Source organism: Penicillium oxalicum, chromosome II, assembly GCF_001723175.1.
Source record: "Penicillium oxalicum strain HP7-1 chromosome II, whole genome shotgun sequence".
NCBI lineage: Eukaryota > Fungi > Ascomycota > Eurotiomycetes > Eurotiales > Aspergillaceae > Penicillium > Penicillium oxalicum.
In genome coordinates, this window is record NC_064651.1 from 2,353,194 (window position 1) to 2,371,040 (window position 17,847).

At 55.0% G+C, this 17,847-nt stretch overlaps 5 protein-coding genes across 5 annotated transcripts; 1 reads left to right on the forward strand and 4 right to left on the reverse strand.

Moving 5' to 3' along the window:
• Positions 1-59: 59 nt before the first annotated feature.
• POX_b02708 (uncharacterized protein) lies at positions 60-2,261 on the reverse strand (the record flags this gene model as incomplete). The annotated part of the gene is made up of 1 exon (XM_050111619.1): positions 60-2,261. One exon carries the CDS (start codon positions 2,259-2,261, stop codon positions 60-62), a length of 2,202 nt encoding a protein of 733 aa, XP_049971965.1.
• A 510-nt stretch (positions 2,262-2,771) lies between these two features.
• POX_b02709 (uncharacterized protein) lies at positions 2,772-3,425 on the reverse strand (the record flags this gene model as incomplete). Its single annotated transcript, XM_050111620.1, has 2 exons — positions 2,772-2,933; positions 3,210-3,425. The coding sequence occupies 2 exons, from the start codon at positions 3,423-3,425 to the stop codon at positions 2,772-2,774; spliced, it is 378 nt and encodes a 125-aa protein (XP_049971966.1).
• Positions 3,426-6,632: 3,207 nt separating this feature from the next.
• On the reverse strand, positions 6,633-10,671 carry POX_b02710 (uncharacterized protein; the record flags this gene model as incomplete). Its single annotated transcript, XM_050111621.1, has 4 exons — positions 6,633-6,913; positions 6,996-9,985; positions 10,065-10,212; positions 10,347-10,671. The coding sequence occupies 4 exons, from the start codon at positions 10,669-10,671 to the stop codon at positions 6,633-6,635; spliced, it is 3,744 nt and encodes a 1,247-aa protein (XP_049971967.1).
• Positions 10,672-12,395: 1,724 nt separating this feature from the next.
• On the reverse strand, positions 12,396-14,886 carry POX_b02711 (uncharacterized protein; the record flags this gene model as incomplete). The annotated part of the gene is made up of 6 exons (XM_050111622.1): positions 12,396-13,564; positions 13,638-13,780; positions 13,835-14,337; positions 14,432-14,590; positions 14,654-14,771; positions 14,864-14,886. 6 exons carry the CDS (start codon positions 14,884-14,886, stop codon positions 12,396-12,398), a joined length of 2,115 nt encoding a protein of 704 aa, XP_049971968.1.
• Positions 14,887-15,225: 339 nt separating this feature from the next.
• POX_b02712 (uncharacterized protein) lies at positions 15,226-16,887 on the forward strand (the record flags this gene model as incomplete). The annotated part of the gene is made up of 1 exon (XM_050111623.1): positions 15,226-16,887. The coding sequence occupies one exon, from the start codon at positions 15,226-15,228 to the stop codon at positions 16,885-16,887; it is 1,662 nt and encodes a 553-aa protein (XP_049971969.1).
• Between the last annotated feature and the right edge of the window lie 960 nt (positions 16,888-17,847).

Below are 17,847 nucleotides of genomic sequence, written 5' to 3' on the forward strand. Positions count from 1 at the left end.
TCAGCAAGATCCGGTTGCTTTCGTAGAATCTCAGCTCGTGAGAGTCTCTCGGAGAGCCCTTACATCACGGTGCAGCCACCGCTTTGGGCACGACGACGTCGGCCGCCGATGGCCGTGACTCCCCCCACGCCGTAACTATCCTCGTCATCTCCGTCGGCGTTGTAGAGTCTTTCGGCCTCGCGAGCGCGTCGGCGTCTACGGCGTGCCCCGGCCCCAGTCGCGCCGGCTTCCTCGGTGGCCATCATGTAATCGGCCCATTTGCGATCAAGACGACTTGCTGCGTTGAGATCACCGCGGAGCACACGTTTCGTATGCTCCTCCACTGTGGGTTGCCAGCCGTAGAAGCTCTTGAGATAGATGATCTCGGAGGGATACACGGGTGGTGAAGATGGGGTCGAGGTGGGCGTCGCGCAGGGAGGGGTCGTGACGGAATCGGTGTCGGAGCCTGCCGCAGCGACCGTCACGACCGGCTTCTGGGCAGCCTTTCGCGCACGGGGAATGTAAGCATTGCTTGAGAGAACTTCCTTGACGCCGGCCCAGGTGACATTGGCGCAGTCAAAGATCACCAGTCGTAAGCCGATCTGTGGGATTTCCTCGCCGTAGCCACGTTTCCGGACTCGGAAGCTGGCTTCCATCAGAGTGAGATCGGAGACGCGAGTGTTGTCCATTTCCACGGAACGAAGTTTCGCACAGTGTTTCATCACTTGCAGCATGCCCGGGTCGCCGAGACTTTCACAATAGCTGATGTTGAGATGCTCCAGGCACTCGGCGGCGGGAGACTTGGCCAACTCGACCAACACGTTGTTGGTGAGACTGTCGAGGTCTTCCAACTCGAGGTGGGAGAGTCGAGGGGTGGTTCGAACCACGTCGATGATCGAGTCGTCCGTCAGTTCGGGACATTGTGAGACCTGCAGGCCTTCCAAGTCAGGGACGTTGAAGGCCAGGCTCTTGAGGCCGCGGTCGGTAATGTCGGCACAGCGGTGCAAGTCCAAATGCTTCAGTCGCCGGGGCGGAACGATCGGTCGGTCCGTGAGGACATCGACGGCGGGGTCCACGCCATGCATCAGGACCTTGAGGGTGTCATCGGTCAAGTCCGTGCGACTGATGATGAGGCGTTCCAGGGTGTTTTGTTCAAACAAGGCCCGCGCCACGCTGTCCTCGTTGAAACCGCGAATGTTGCTCGCGCGTAGATCCTTGAGCCGGTCACAGGACTGAGCCACACGGAGGAGTCCCTGCGTCGTGACGTTGTTGCACCACGACACGTCGAGGGATTCAAGCTGTGGACACGACTGAGCGATGATCTTCATTGCCGAGTTGGTCACACTCTTGAGTCCCGAGACATTAATGTACTCCAGGCGAGGATTGCGCATGAGGAAATAGTTCAGGGATGGCTTGTCGATGACCGAGTCTTTAAGCGACAGATTGATCAAATTGCGGCATGCGTCCGACATGCGCTCGCCATGGGTGGACCACTTGTTCTTGAGCTGGATGCAGCCTCGCAGATTCAGGTCGCGCATAAAGGGACCGCCCGAGGTGATGAGTTTGACTAGAGTCTCGCCGGGGATCTTCGAGTAGTATTCGGAGGCATCCAGTCTGCTCCACAATTGACCATCGAAGCACATCTCATGCCACCGTTTTGACACGATCGAGCAGCGCACGACTTCACGGGGGGTCAGATACCGCAGGATCTGCACCTGGAGTTCCCGTGGCATATCCCCCCAAAAGTCAATCGTGCGTGACGGAACGGTGTCCGGCAAGATGGGTTGGGACGTGATGGTTGGTGTGGCATGATCGGCGGTCTCCTCGGCCGGGGTGGCACTGCTGGGGGAGATGGGCCGAAACTCCAGAGGCACCGGAACGCTGCGCGACGCCGACGAAGCGGTGCCGACGAGACGGATGCGGGCATTGTCATCTTCCACCTCTTCTAGCGGACCGATCGACCCTGGAGTGGGTGGTCCGGGATGAAGTCCTCCATAGAGTTGTGAAGTGCTGCCGTTGGCCCAGCAGGGCGAGTGGGCGGCACTCGATAACGAGACGCACGATAAGGACGCCTTGTGGTCCCGCCGATACCCCGTCGACGCCGATCGGCCACGGCGGGTTAGCGTGGGACTCGACGACATCCGTTGGAGATTCTGCAACAACCTCTGGCGACCCTTGAGTTTGGGGGGTTGATCGAGAGGAATTTGCCCGCTGGAGGAGGCCGGACTGGCCGGCGAGGCTCCAGGCGAAGGGAGAATCTCGTCGGGGATTGAAGTGGCCATTGGGGTGGTGACGACGGAGGGTCGGGGCAAATGCGAGATCGAGGATCAGATTTGAGGCGTTTTTGAGGGGGCGTAGATCAGGGGAGAAAAAAATCCGAACTGGATGGACGGTCGACTCTCTCAAGAGTACCTCCCCACGACCGGAACGAGGGATCGAATTGTGAGGGCGTAAGGTGAGCAAGAAACGGACTGGAAACCCCAGGAAGTCGAGCCGGCGCACTCCAACAAGGGCCTCTACAGCATACTGGAAGAGCTGAAAGTGACGGACGAGCCTCGCAACTGGATGTCGAGATCACAAGCGCAACCAACGAGAAGAAGAAGGCGAGAAGAGGAGGAGAGGAGAGTCGGCCAACCCGGGTCGACGAGGAAGACGAGGACGAGAAGCGACCGGACTCGTGTGGGGGAACAAGAGCTGTGGATTTTGGAGCCAGTCCAGCGTAGGGCCGTTGAGACTTTATTCTTTCCTTTCTCGGGGGGCACTATGGCCCATCAACCATGGGACTTGCCGAGTCAGACCGGTGGGCCTTCAGCCGGCGCACTGCGCAGGCCGAAAATGCCGACGAGAGGTACTGTATACTTGTGGATGTTGGATACTCCCGGACTGCTGGAGGTACTCCTACCCGTCAACACTCGACAGAGATATTCGACCAGAGCGTCTCCAAAGAATGTTGGCTGTGACAGAAAGGTGGGAGATGAATTAGTTTTGAGGCTGCCCCGAGAAGAGGTACAAAAAGAAAAAAGAAAAAAAAAACACTCTTGCATACAAAAACCACAGCCCCTCGGAGGGTCAGCAGCCGCCTGGAGGGGAGGCGACTCTAGTGGAGTGCGATAAGCCCGGAAATGTGAGACGAGACCGCCCATGAGGTGGGCGAGACCGAGACAACGCTCGGAGTAGTGAGTACATTGAAAAAGTACTGTGGCCTGTCGGAGGAGGCATGTACTTTGTACCAGGGCGCCCTGCTCACCGTGCTCACCGTGAGCCGTCGGCACTCGTGTGCCCGGTGGACTGACAGAAAGTGTCTTGTCTACTGTCCAACAGGGGCTCTGCGTGGCAAAATGGAGCGGAGTGGGCAGACCGATGGAGCAGTCTCCGCCCGGAATGTGCAATGGTTGACCAGATAGTCCTTGGTCGAGGAGTGCTGAACATGTGAACAGATGGATCATTTGATGATAGGTATCGTGTTTTCTTCTTTTGTTTTTTTTTTGAGAAAAAAAAACTAGTAAAAAAAAAGGGTTGCGCCAGGATGTGAGGCTGTACGATCGAGTCGTCCACTGCCATCATTACAATGCGATACATTTGTTGACCATCTCCGGATACCTCACGCAATCCAGTGACTTCAAGTATCCACTGTGGGCAGACTCCACTCTCCACGAGTACATGTGTACACTGCAGTATTGCACCAGTCACACTGTAAGGTGATTCGCTCCATTGAACGGAGCCTTGCCTGGCTCGGATCCACCATCCGACCATGCCCCACTATAACTCCACCGACTGGTCAGTGAGACTGACTGTCGTGACTTGACTCTGGCGGCAGCGACTCTCTCGCTCTCTCTCTCTCTCCAGTGAGTACTCTTACTACTGTGCCCTATGAGGCCGACTCTGGAGTACACACATATACATATGTACTGTACAGATATCCAGTAAATTCTGATATCTCTCTTCAATTCTCCGGACTTGCCCGCTTATCCACCCACTCAGGGGACGGGTCCTGTCCACGCGACTCCCCAACAAACCCTCATTTCATCAACTGACAGGACGTCCGAGCGAGACAGCACTCACGAGCCCATTTAGCAGATCGATGATGATTCGCTGATGGGGGCAGGAACCCACACAGAGCCAGATCGCGTGGTCCAGAGGACGAGACAAGGATCATTGAAGTTGAATTGGTAAGTAGAAGAGGGGAAGAGAGAGATGGAGATGGAGAGCACAGACTTGACAGTCGATATGGAGTTGAGTTGACCGGAGGGTACCTGGAAAATCTGATGGATGTTGCGACATGACTGTCCAGTGTCCACAGTTATCCTTTACCGCCCTCTCCAGGGATTGGATCTGTCCTGAGCCGATTTCACTAGTACGCCGGGGGGCTCCAGCTGCGGTGCTTGGGGCTTCGCGCTTGACGCTGGATGCCAGGGGAGGGGGGCTCCGACGGACCAGTTGTAGTGCAAGATTGAAACCGCAGAGCGAGAGATGGTCAGACTCTCCGTGGGGCACTCGACACTCGCCTGGAGACTGTGATAGGCGCGCGGGCTCTTGTAAGCACCTCTGTCGAGCAAGCGGGACTATAGTACTGCAAATTTATGTACACACTCAAAACCAAACGTCAAGAAACAAACCCTCCCCCCAAACACAAAAACCGACACCAAAACATCTATACGAAATATTCCCCATGCCCACTCCCCAAGTCGCAGTTGACTTTTCTGTGGAGCGGGGCAAACGTGGGGCGGCGGGTGTCGCGACGCGCAGTAATCACCATACACCAACACCAACAATAACATTTTGTGATTGAACACTGACTGCGGTTGGACTCCTCCTCCTCCTTATATCCAATTGGTCCATCAAGTGGTGTGCGTGTGTCGAGCCCAGTGGATCAGGCGGAAGTAAGAGCCCGCAGAGGCGATCCAATAAGCGTCCGACTCCCACGGAGTCCCGATGTTCCAACTCCACAACTTCAGGTAGACACTGATACAGTCGAACATAAAATAGGAAACCTATGGTGATTTTTTATTTTTATTTTTAATAGATGGTATGTGTGTGCATTTTTCTAGAACTTCCACCGTCGGTGCCTCGGGAATGACATTGTTTCAACGGCATGAGAAATGGTGGCCAACGGGCATGGATCGACTCCCGTCCATCACTGGTAGAAAGCTACAAAACTACATATAATTCCAGTGTGCTGCAGCTGAGATTACAGAGCGTACGAGTGTGTAGGGATCCTGTACTGACACTGTACAGATCTTGTAGGATCAAGGTGTGGATACACATATCTTAGGCACTATATGTAGCCATGTCGAGTCCCAGTCCTAGCGCCGAAAAGGTCCTCCCTACCTACTGCCCGCCCTGGGGCCTTTCTCTGCAAGAGAAATGCAATACATGTAGTGCACACCCGATCAACAATCAACAACACAGATGTCAATCCGGAGTAGCACTCTCAGCCTTTGCTGTCCACTTACTTGAACCTTTCCACTTAAACGTGATCTGGACCTAACCCGCGACTCAACTGAGAGCCCAGTCCAGGCAAGGCACCTCACTCCTCCGATTCGTAGGATCCTCTCGGGACGGGAGGATCGAAGAGGTCCCACCAGTCGACACCCGAATCTCCCTTCCCTTTCCACGCGCTAGACTAGTTTGGCCAAGGATGGGGGCCGCTAGGGATAAAAGAGATCTAGCTGGGTCCCTTGGGAAAGAGGGGGGAGATGGAGCGTGGGGATGGTACGGAATTCTAGAATAGGACGAACCATGTGGTGCCGGAGTGGTCCCCGGAGGTTTACCCCGCGAGAAGGAGAGAGGGAGAGAGGAAGACAGAGAGAAAGGATTGAATGGGGGCGAACAAACAAAAAACAAAAAACAAAAACACAAAAACGAGTCAATGCACGTCCCCAGTCCGTTCATCATGTCCAAGGTACTAAAAGTCCGGTGGGTGTGTAGTGACTACAATGCAATGGAGAGGAGGATACAGAAGATGACCAGTGGCAACCGTGAGGCTGGAATTCATGTACAATTGATGCTAGGCACTATTGTGATCGGCTTCCCAACCGAGAGGAACGTGAGGGGGGGACACCATCTAAACAATCGTCAAGAAGGGGTTTCCACAAGATACGGAGTGAACCATCCAAGGATCCATTTGCGTCACAAAAGGACAAGCCGTGGACTCGACCTTGATAGGCAGCACCACAGTTGCCGGTCGCTTGTAACCCCCGTCGATGACTACGACAGATGGGCAATGCGCCTCGCCCCCAATGGGGGCACTACATTCACACGAAGATCACAATTGAATCAACGCTGGTGCATTCCGACTGGGGCCCCCCAACCACGCCGGAAGAAGAACATCGCAGATCATCCGCCGCACAGGAGAGCTGAGACTGGAAAGGGGGTCAATATCGCAACAGGCGGTCTCAGCCTCCCCGGCTCATTGCCCCCAAATGCATCGGCCTCTCATGTCACTCGTCACGCAAAGCCATTGAAAACGTCGTGGGGTATCGTATTTTTCTTTTTCCGGGTCATTAGAGAGGGAGGAGGGATTGGAAAGGATGGAAGAAGAGGAGTGAGGGGGAAGAACATGAGGATGTAACTCAAGAGGGAGAGGGAGAGATGATAGAAAAATAAATCAACCAGAGGACCCATTCCCACGGGAACACACAAAAATAGGGGAGCTATCCGGCGCAGTCCTCTGCCGTCAGCCACGGGTGTTCAAGCACCTCCGTGATGGTCAATCGATTGTCCACGTCGCGATCCAGCATCTTGCGAACCAGATCGATGCAGGCCTCGGAAAATGGCAAGAAAGGAATCCGAAGCGGGTGGTCCAGAATTTCATCGACGTTGTAAAAGGGATTCTCCTTATAGACCACCGTGTATAGCAGGATACCCAGCGCCCAGATATCCTGTTCTTTGCCACGATAGGACTTGCCTTGAAGAACTTCGGGGGCGGCGTAGTCTAGGAGAAAATACCAAACAGGTGAGTTGCGTTTCAGAAAAGATGCCCGACAAAGACAAGGGCAACGAGGGACCCAACTTACCAATGGTACCCACAAAGACATCAAAGGGCCCGTTTTTGATGTAGGCCGCGCTACCAAAGTCAATCAACTTGATCCGGCCCTCGCCATCCATGACCACATTCTCATCCTTGATGTCACGGTGGACAACCAACGCTTTCGTGTGCAGATGGTGAATCGCACTCGAGACCTGCTTGAAAATATTGCGACACTCCGATTCATCCATGTGATTCTTGAGCTCAATATAGTCGAACAGATCCATGCCGGGGAGCCCGTGCGGAAGCATCTCGATGTAGTAATTGACGTCGTCCTCAAAGAAGCCCTGCATCTCCACAACGTTGGGATGTCGATACCCGTCCCGTCGGAGGAAATCGAGGACGTGAATCTCTAGCGGCACGGTACCGAGTCGTCGATCACGAGTCCACGTATCTACCAGAATCCGTTTCTTGGTCACGTATTTCAAGACCATCTTCTGGTTCGGCTGCTTCTTGAGACGGGCCAGCTTCACTTGGCCATAGGCCCCTTGTCCCATCTCCTCCAGGATCACGTAATCGTTGATGGTTCGCTTCTGAGGAATCTCTTTTTTAGCGTTGTTGGCGTGGATCTCCGCCACCGGCTGGACAGGCCGGTCAGTCAGGGGCTCAGAAGCCGCCTCGCTGAGTTGTTGACTTAGGGTCGAACTGGGTGATTGGACCTCAACCCCGGGCTTGAGATTTCCCGCAGTGGGGTTGCCGTTCACACTGGAGGACGACCGCTCCGAAGAAGGATCAGCTTGCCCCGATGGAGAAGGACGATCGGCCGAGGGACTCAACGTGGGGAGCATCGAAGGGGACAGATTGGCGGCCGGGTCCGCGGCATGAATCTGTCGTGAATAAGTAATCCACAGGGCATATACCAGCTCAGTCACGGCGATGGTGTCGTCACTGTCTTCCGAATCACTGGAGCGCTCTCCGAGTCTCTCAACTTGCTCCTTGGAGAAGAAAGTGCTGCTCTTGACCACGCGCAACTGAACATCGACGACGATCGTAGATCCGTCGCGATGCTTGGCCAGTAAGCCGCTGGGCTCGGTGAAAACGAACGCGGCATTCGCCTTGCCTTCGCGGAGGATCAAGAGCGTGCGCGCTCGGCGGAAACTGTGCTCGGGGACCACGATGCCATCCACCAACGGAACATCGTCCTCCTCGGTAAGGACGTCTAAGATTTCATCGAATCCAGGGACCAGTTCTGTGATGTGACGACCTTCAGGTCGATCTTGACCAAACAGAGCGGCGGAGAAGACAGAATTGGAGCTGATAACCTTGAGCGTCGTGGAGGAAAGTACCATCATCCCTGCAACGTGGGGGAAGCTCGAGACCTGCAGGGTCCGACTACCATCCAGTCGCCCAACGGTCACGGGAATGCATACTCCGGCGGCGGTGCGGGCTGCGAAGTGCTTCAGGGCGACGATTTGATCAAAGCCTTTCTCCGGCGGAGTATCGAGACATTCGGAGGGTAGGCGAGGAAGCAATTCGGTAACGTGCTGACCCTTCTTCACTACTTGTGGGCCCCAAATCTTGTCGGTGTCGCCCTTGGCCTCGATGACATTCCATTGCCCATCCAGACGGACCGACGCGGTATTCTCCGTAATCTCCTCCACAACCCAAATGAGGCCGCCGCGCTTTTCCATGACCCAAACGCTCGCCGATCCCTTGGTGCCATTACGCTTCAGAATGGGTACGACATCTCCACACAGCAGCACACCCCGGGACTTGTGCGCCGTATGGTTGTTGTTGTTGCGATTGTTGCGGGTGCTAGACCCATAGCCGTCGTCGGTCTGAGCCCGTCGAGACTTTTCACGGGAAGAAGGTTTACTGAGTAACTGGGCTGTGACGCCGTTTCCGAGACCTCGGAATTTGGGATTCACCGCACGTATATTAGGTCGCTCGGGCTGAAGGGGCGTGCGGGCTGCAGCATCAGTACTAGGGTCCCGAAGCTTCGTCTCCAGCCACTGCCGGTGCTCATGCTGTACAACTTCTAGGATACTAAGTCGCCGGACCTCGGACTGGGTGACCCCGAAGATCAAGCAGGAGAGGTCGTTGGCGGCGAGAATGGTCCAGGGCGCTTTGGCTTCCGTCCGGAAGACAGCCTGCGAGACGGGCGTCCATTTGCTGCTATGGGTGTGTAAGGCCGAGGGCATGGGAATCCCTAATCCGGCTGTCGAAGACGCCATGGAATGGCCGGCGTCCGTCGAGGCATATGGTTGAGCTAGGGTGTCCATCAGCTTGTTTTTGAGTGAGGCGACATTGAGGTCCGTGTATGTACGTTTCAAGCTTACGCGTCTGGAAGACGGTGCCGAGTAGAGGTCTTTCCGGGAGTGCGGCAAACGATCCATCGGGACCGAACTCAGGTGTGAGTGAGGGTCGGGTGTTGTCTGGCGATCCGAGAGATGGGAAGAATCGTGAGAGCCTCCACGGGAGTTGGTAGCGGACGGACCACGTTCCAGGAATGCCTTGTCGAAGATATTGTCGCCATACACATCCGCCGGTCCAGTGGGCGGTCCCCGGGCCATCGCCGCATTCTGCTCCTCCAGGACGTGCGATCGGGTCAAGAGGTCCATCATACCCTGCACATCTGCGTCGCCACTCATATTGGCTTGCGCACTTGCGATTGCCGGATTGCTGGCCGCCCAGCCCATCCGGTCACGCATGAAATCGATCGACCGCTTGAGGATGTTCTGTCGGCTGTGCAAGAGCTCTTCTGAGTGTTGGGCAAAAGAGAATGAGTGCAGAGATTCCAGAGGAAACCGGTGCAAGTCCTCCAGGTCGCCGTAAGCCTGGCCCGGTGTCAGATGGCCAGTATGTGTGCGGGATGATGAGCCCGAGCGAGACAGGGGGGTGGGACGGGTCGTTGAGGTCGCCATCGGAGAGAGGGACGAGGTCGACAAATTGGGAAGTGTGAGAACGCGCGACGGTTGCTGGCGGATGCGATCTAAGCCAGACGGGCCAAGTCCATGATCACCTTCGAAGAGCGGGGATCTATCGTGATGAAACACGCTCGTTAGTTTCTGCACATTCCCTGGCTTGATTGGCAGTGGAGAAAGAGTTGATGGCAGACCTGGGAAGGGTTTCATATCCCGAGGACAAGCTCTCTACCGAGCCTCTAAAAGGCCGATCGATCTGCAAGGATAGTTTGTGGAGACCCGAGTCAGACTCGGGCGACTCCGAGAGGGGTCCCAAGGGAGACGATAGAGGACTCGGATCACCTGAAAGAAGAACAACCGGATCAGTATTCCTCCCTCCTGAGCCTGAATAAATGCTTCTTGACGCGCCGCCCCTCCCCGTGTATGGATCATCTAGAGGATGGGACCGGATCGTCTCCTGTAGAATGCGAGCACACTTGACGACATTACAGATGTGATTCTCAAATGATCGTGATCCCGGGATCCTATGAAGCGATCTTGCGAGCTCCTCTCCCGCTCTCGCGACATGTAGATGTCAGGTGTGACCGTTTCTTCTTGCGGTGCAAGGTGGTCATCCTCCGTAACTCCGACGGGCTGATTCAACCGCCCGGCCAACCTGCAAGCAACATGATATATTGCTTGGCTGTTGACCAGCCAAATCCGTTTCTCGAGGAAGGGGGGGGGAGAGAGGGATGGCCGGATGACAGCGGCCGTCGCATGTGAATCCCCAGCACGGACGGGACGGGTATGGGAGAAAAGCATGTGGCCATGGCCGACTTACCATCGGGGTTGAACGCTGGACCCATTCTTTTGAGAGTGAAGGGCGAAGAAGTTGCACTTGGCTTCGTCCGCCTTGGTCCTCGCTATTGACCAGGATCAGGGTGGGCACGACGGAGAAGAAGTCTGCAAATGGATGTGTCGAACTCGAGTGCGACATAGAACGGAGGGTGAAAAAGCGGAACGGTCATTCGCTCGAGTCAGCGGGCTGCGACCGGGAGGTTAATGAGGGCAGCTGCCTCGCAACGTGCCCGGCATAAGTGGCGTCACGGGGCAAGGCACACGCGCAAGGGTGTTGAGGGGGGGGGAAGGCTTAGTTGGGTTGGTGAACACCAGGAATGAGGAACGGCCGAGTTCAATTGAGGAAAAGGTACGGAGCAAATGAGACGAGTGGCGGGGGGGGGAAGAGGGTTTTTAGTGGGGAGAACAGGCGCGGCCTAGTTGACAGGAGAGAGAGAGGAGGGGTGCAGAGGCAAGACGCGGGCGGAGGTGATGTAATGGTAAGCGTGGAAAGCAGTGCAGAGGAACTTGAGTATCAATGATTCAATTAGGCAATGGGTTGGTGAAGGATGATGAGGAAATCCCCAGAATGGAGAGAGACCTTTTCCCATCGGAGAGAAGTAGAGATCTCTGGAGACGAAGTGGGTTTGTTATGGTGCATGGACTCTCCCTCCACTGGAGCGTCGAGTACGTGGGCTGGGCGGGAAGTACGGGGAATGACCCAACTTCCCAGATGTAAACACAACGTCGACGACGTACAGTCATGTACCTGCGAGTGTTCCATCGAACCTACACTCCAAAGAAACGTTGCCCTAAACAGCACGTGTCTCGGTCTCGGCGGGGAGGAGGTACTGGAACGAATCCACCGGCATTCGACAGGTACAGTAGTCGTAGAAGTAGGAGGAGGAGTAGTACTACCTTACCCAGCTTCGTACATGGAGAGTCAATACAGGGTTCAATTCGCACTCAACAGGCACCGATTCTGTAACCGTTCTCAACTGCCTTGATTCGCATCATTTCCACGCTAGGTCCTCCCAATAGACCGAGGCCCGACCTCTTGGGGACTCGAGATGCCATCATCATTCGGCCGGAGGAGCATCAAGTCGCTCTTGATGACATACTGATCAATCAAAAGTACTACTACTGACCTACTTACCTTCTACTAAGCTCACAGATGTATCAGTACCCTGGATCGGATCACCCCCCCCCCCCCCCCCCCCCCCCCCCGAGTCCGGGGTCACCCACAGACTTGCATTCGATCCACACGACTACTCATGTACGTGATGCGGACATCTTGGCCAGGCCAACCCATCCGCCTTGGACATGGTCACTTTCAGAAATGCCCCACCATAATGTTTTGGGCACCGTCGCAGGAGATCGGGCTCACTGATAAGCGAATTCTGGCCGCCGTCAGTTGATGCCGCGTTGCGATTGATAAGATTGGAGTGCCATCAAGAAAAGCCCAGACTGAGGGACCAGAGGCAGGTTGCACCGCAAAATACAGAACAAGTGAGACCAGGAGTCCACGAGGAACAGGATTCACCCCTACGCGCATGAGTAGCCTTCGAGGCATCGCACCCAACCCAGAACGCCGCAATTCATGAAACCCAAAAGGAAAGACATACTCTATTCACACAAAGATCTATCCACCATGTCGTAGAACTAAAAACAGATGACCATCCATGCTTTCCATACATGCAAAGTCCATCTCATAGCGGACCTCTGGAGCCGGATAAATTGTGCAGAGCAAGTTCATCACGGTCGGCTTCCGCGGTCTTGGGGGTGTCATCGGCATGATTCTTGAAGAGAGGCCCATTTCTACCCCGAGGGTGGTCATGGTGTCGTGTTTGCTCCGGAGGTACCGAGGCCGGACTGACGAAAGTGGAAAGAGTCCGGTTGCCTCCTAACATCCATGAAAACCCAGCGTCCGACAGCGATGGTCGAACGACGGATCGTGGCCTTTCCCGACCTGAGCTCACGAGTCCATCGGTTTGTGCATCAGGTCTCTTGGTCGCCCGTCCGGTACTGAGATTGGGCATATTCACGACAGGTGGAGATCGAGGCAATGGCTCAGAAACACTCGGGGATTTGGGAGGGTGGGCTGGATCTGTGACCGGTGCCGGTGACTGAGGCGAGTCGGATCGAGCAACATCCGGACGGGGGGCGTTACTATTGGCGCTTGCTGCCGCTGGCACGATCGAGTCCGCGAGGCATTTTTTCACGGACTCGATTCGATCAAGAGCGCCTTTGACCGACTCATTCGGGGAAGCACCAGAGTCATCACGACTGCCCAATTGCTCACGAAGATCTTTAAGCGCTTCGCTCAAAGTGCTTGCCAGTTCTTGATTCCTTTCTTGCAGACGATCCAACCTGGTCTGTAATCCAAGCTCGGCGGTCGTTGATTCTTGCGCCGCCGTGCTTGACGGTTCAGAACGTGTAGCACCCAGCCGAGAAGCGGCGTCGTAATTCATAGTCGGCATATTCCTCCGTGCCTCCGTTACAGCCCCACGGACTGCTTTGGCCACTCCCCAGGCCTCGGTGCGCCGCTGGATACCTTGAGAAACGTCCTGCAACAGGGTCTCAAGGCTCTTCGGGCTATTTCGTGCCGAAGCAGAAATTGGGGAGGTGCTCTCACTGCGCCGTTTGAATTCCTCCCAGAGCCTGGACGTCATGGCCGGCCGGACAAGGGAGCGACTGTGGGTCAGAGGGGACTCGGGTGGCCTACCGGAATACTTGGCAATAAGGAAGCCGCCCCGTTCAGCTGTGGGATTTTGTTCCAGGTAGAGGGCATCTTGCACAAATGCTTGCGGTGAGTGTGGCTCTGGAGACGGGTAGCGTAACAGGATCGACAGTGCGCCCGAGTAATCGGCATCGAGTACTGCATCGATGCGGTCAGGGCCACCCTTTTGAACAGACACACCTCATTCGGAAATTGGATCAAGAGCACTTACACTGCCAACGGATGCGCAGCAGCATTGCAATACACGTGAAATCTACCAACTCGGATCGAAGACCATGAGCAAAAAGCAAGTCCCACATCTCAAGAACCTCTTCGAAGGAAAACTCCCTCCCAAATAGTAGCCTCATCCAACGACTATGGGGCTGATCAGCAAAAGCGCTCATTGTGCAAGACCTCCGGTGTACTCACGTCAGAAAGATTTGCGGAAGCACGTCCACAGCACGCAGGTGTTCTGCGAGTTCGTGGTCGATAACCGACAGCGCCTCTTGGTGGAGGTATTGACATCGGCTCACAATCGGTATCACGTCAACCTGACCATTCGTTGATTTCGTTTCTCCGTGTTCATAGAATACCCGAGCCGTATGCATGACGGAAAGAAAGAGTGTAAAGGAGTCATGCTCGACGAATCGAGAGTCAAGAAGATCCTGCATGAGATCGTCCTCGATGCTTCGAGGGGATGAACGCTCGAGCGAGTCTCGATCCATAACCCACACAATCGGAGCCAGCAGTTCATGCATACCTTGCCTGTAGCCCACGTCGGGGTTCAGCTTGGAGTAGACAAAGAGAATGTCGGTCAATTTCTGCTTCGTAGATGGCTCTTGAAAGAAAAAGTTTTCCTGCAGACAGCGGTCGACATCTTGGACGATCTCAGCCCGCAGTTTTTCGTCATTCCGCAGCGTCTGCCAAGGGGACTAGGAGTAGCGCAAGAGGTGAGGTCAGACTTGGTTCAGTGACAAGCACCCTCTGGGAAGTTCGACGGATATGTCAACGAGAACACCGGCATACCTGCTCATCATCCGCCAAGGGGTCAACGGTTGATTCAAGGTCATCTGGATGTTCGATGTACTTGAGAAAATGGGCGCGCATGGCAGTGTAGGCATCGCGCGATTCGGCGAGCTTGCGGGACCAATTCTCGCGCTCGACATGATCGAAAATAAGGAATCTCTACACAATGTGAATTTGAAGTTCTCAACATAAGTGACTGGTCTGGACCAGAGACAAGCTGACCTTCCAAACAATTGACCTGAGCCCGTCAGCGCAAAGTGTCCCTCCCTGCTCAGCATCTAACGCGGCCCGCAGGTCCGCGTTGGTGTCATGGCCAGGAAACAGAACCTCCCATCTCTTTCTGGATGGGTATAGAATCAGTAAGCTTATTTTCCTCGAGAAGTTTCTCAGGCTACCTTGGCTCGGTGATATTAACACATTCACATTACCTACCGGGTCTCTTCGAGTGTTCTCATTTCCTGAGCCAAGCGGTGTGGAAGCAACGCAAAGAGGGATGATGTCGTAGTTCCGACTTCCGCGCGTGATGAGGGGCGCGGCAAGTCGCGATCATGTAATCCCGCACAGCTTCTAACCTTAGCTCCGTAGGACATCCTCCAAAGTGACTCCGAAGAGCAACTTTTTCGTTACGACAAGCTCTTATCACCCCCAGCTATCGCTTACTCTCGGGGACCGAGCGACCCGATGATTTCATCGCTAGGTGGAGATCCGTTGGACCCCCCGAGCACAGTGACTAGAGATTTAGCCGGATAGGACCCTCATGGCTGCTTTCAACTTGCCGTCATCCTGAAGCTTCCATGTCTGCAGACTTGTGGGCCGAGTTCGGTCAGGCCTCGGGCGCTGCGCAAAGCTCCGGCGGCCCAACGCAAACAGCGCGGCCGGTGTCACGCTCCCTCATAGATGGGGTAGATCAATCAGGGGACTTCTTTTTCGGTATAGCCTCAAAAGTTCCTATTCAGGCCGCGGCACCTACCCAGCCGTATGACCGGAGGGTTGAATCACCATCGATTCATCGTCCTCCAGCGGCCATACGGCAGGCAGTCACCCGGCCTCAGCCTGCTGTGTTCAACCTTCCCCCGCCGCATGACAGTGATGTGTTATTTGATGCTGCCGAGGATACACCGGCTGGCAGCTCTGATGATGACGAATGGGGTGAATTTGCGGGTCCAGAGACCAGTGCCACTCAACCGCATCAGCTGGCGCATTTGAACACAGGCTCAGAAGCGCAGACCCCCGCCAGCCAGCACATTTCTGGGGCCGTCGACTTACTCGGAGAGTTGTCAATATCAGACTCGATTGTGACTTCAGACGTGCCAGTACCATCTCCACCCAACGATCCGTCCTCTCAGTCGGGGTGGAATGACGATTCATTTGGAGACTGGGGGGATTTCACTGAAGCTCAGCCCGTTCAGTCCAATCCATCTGAAGCTCCCACAAAGTCATCCTTGACTGAGAAGGACTCAATTATGGAGTGGGATGACTTCACGGACGGCGCTCCTGCTCCTGCACGCTCCTTTGAGCCCAATGCAAATCGGTCATATGTGCAAGCCAGCCCTTCAAAGAAACTACCTTCACCGACAACAAAGGCATCCGCTGTCCAGTCCAGAAATGTTTCGAAGCCTCAGTCGGCCAAAGAATCCAAGTCACAAGCTGCAAACTGGGATGAGGACTCATTCGAGGACTGGGCCGACTTCAACGATGAGCCAGAGCCAAAACGTCCGCAAGTGCATTCAGCCTCTACCCCCAGGCAGGCACAATCTTCACGAACAACCACCGTAACAACTTCAACACCGTCCATGCGGACTTCTACCCCAACCTCAGCAGCTTCCAGCTCGACTGTCCGCCCTACCAACATCCCACCACCGTCTATCCTACTTGAACACCTCCTTTCGCTTCTGAGCACAATCGCCAAAGAAGCCCAAACCGCCCAAGCCCGCCCAGCCTCGCAACGAGAACACGCCGCCGCAAAGATCCAAAACACCTTGCACTCAGCAGCCCGGATCATCGCAGGCCGCACCTATCGCTGGAAGCGCGACACCATCTTGGCGCAGAGCATGCGAATCGGGCCCGCCCGCGCCGGAAAATCAGGCGGCATGAAGCTCAACGCCGTCAACAAGCATGAAAATGTCAAAGAGGAGCAAGACGCTGTCGACCTCCTCGCCCTGTGGCGTGAACGCGCTTCGGTTTTCAACGCTGTGGTCCAGTCCGTCGGCCTCAAACCTATTCCTGCTGTGCCTAATCCCACAGCGCTGAGAGTCTTTACAGCTCGCGCTGATCACGGTGCCATCAAGGCGACTCATCCTTGTGCACTCTGTGCTTTGAAGAGAGATGAGAGAGTTGCCAAAGTCGATGAAGAGGAGGTGCAGGATAGCTTTGGTGAATGGTGGACGGACCACTGGGGACATACTGGGTGTCGAATCTTTTGGGAGGAGAACAGGGGCCTACTAATGCAACGGTGATCCAAATCCACCCTGCTGATTGCGGCAAGTGTTAGTGAACGGTGAAAGGAGAGCAGAACTTACATTGAATGAGGTTGAGTAAGCAATGTACATATCTCCGATTCCAGACGCGGATCAGGCTGCATTGGAAGGCACAATCGAACAGGGCGGCTTCGAGGCTGTTCCTCCCATGACTGAGTTGCCTCCACTGGCGATAGTGACGATATTACGGCCCTTTATCAGTGTAGGAAATCAAGAAGTAAACTTTCCGGGAAAGACGAGTCGTTCTTATTGTAATCTACTTACGGAAGCTCTGCTTGCAGTTAAAGCAACGCGATCAAGGGCGGTGGCTAGATTGCCAAGAGTTCACAATGCTCCCTACACCCCATCCAAGATCATCGCCGCCAGGCAATAGCAGCTAAGTACGTGGAAAGAAAGAAGAGATAATGTACACATAATGGCGTCAAACTTCGACTGACAGAAGTAAGGAATAGTGATTCGCCATGTCCTGAAGGCCTTGGTGCTGTCGGTGGCTGGCACGCATGCACCTTAAAAAGAGGTGAAGGCCCCGTCCCCCGCTCATTTCCGGTCCATTTTTCAGCTCGCAGGAGCAATCAAACCCCAGATCCTTCACCTAATACAGAGAAAAGTCGCGGGATGAGAAGGCGCTGGCGCTTTGAAGGTGCGGGTAAAGTTGGGCTGTTTAGTGATTCTTCGCCACCAAAAGCAGGAATGCGTTTCCTCTTTCGCTGGTTCAGGTATGGCACGAAGGGCCATGGGAGAAAGTCGCAGTCGCGGGTTTAAGCAGGAGCTCATGGAGCCCCTGCGCCGACCTGGAGCCATGACCCAGCGAGAAAGCTGAGAGAGAGCGCTCCCGTCAATGGGAAGCAAGCATCGAGCTTTGATGGAAGGTGGGCGAAGTAGATATAATTTGCGCCAAAGGCGAGGACCAATTCTGACCGATTTCCAAGGTTGAGACCT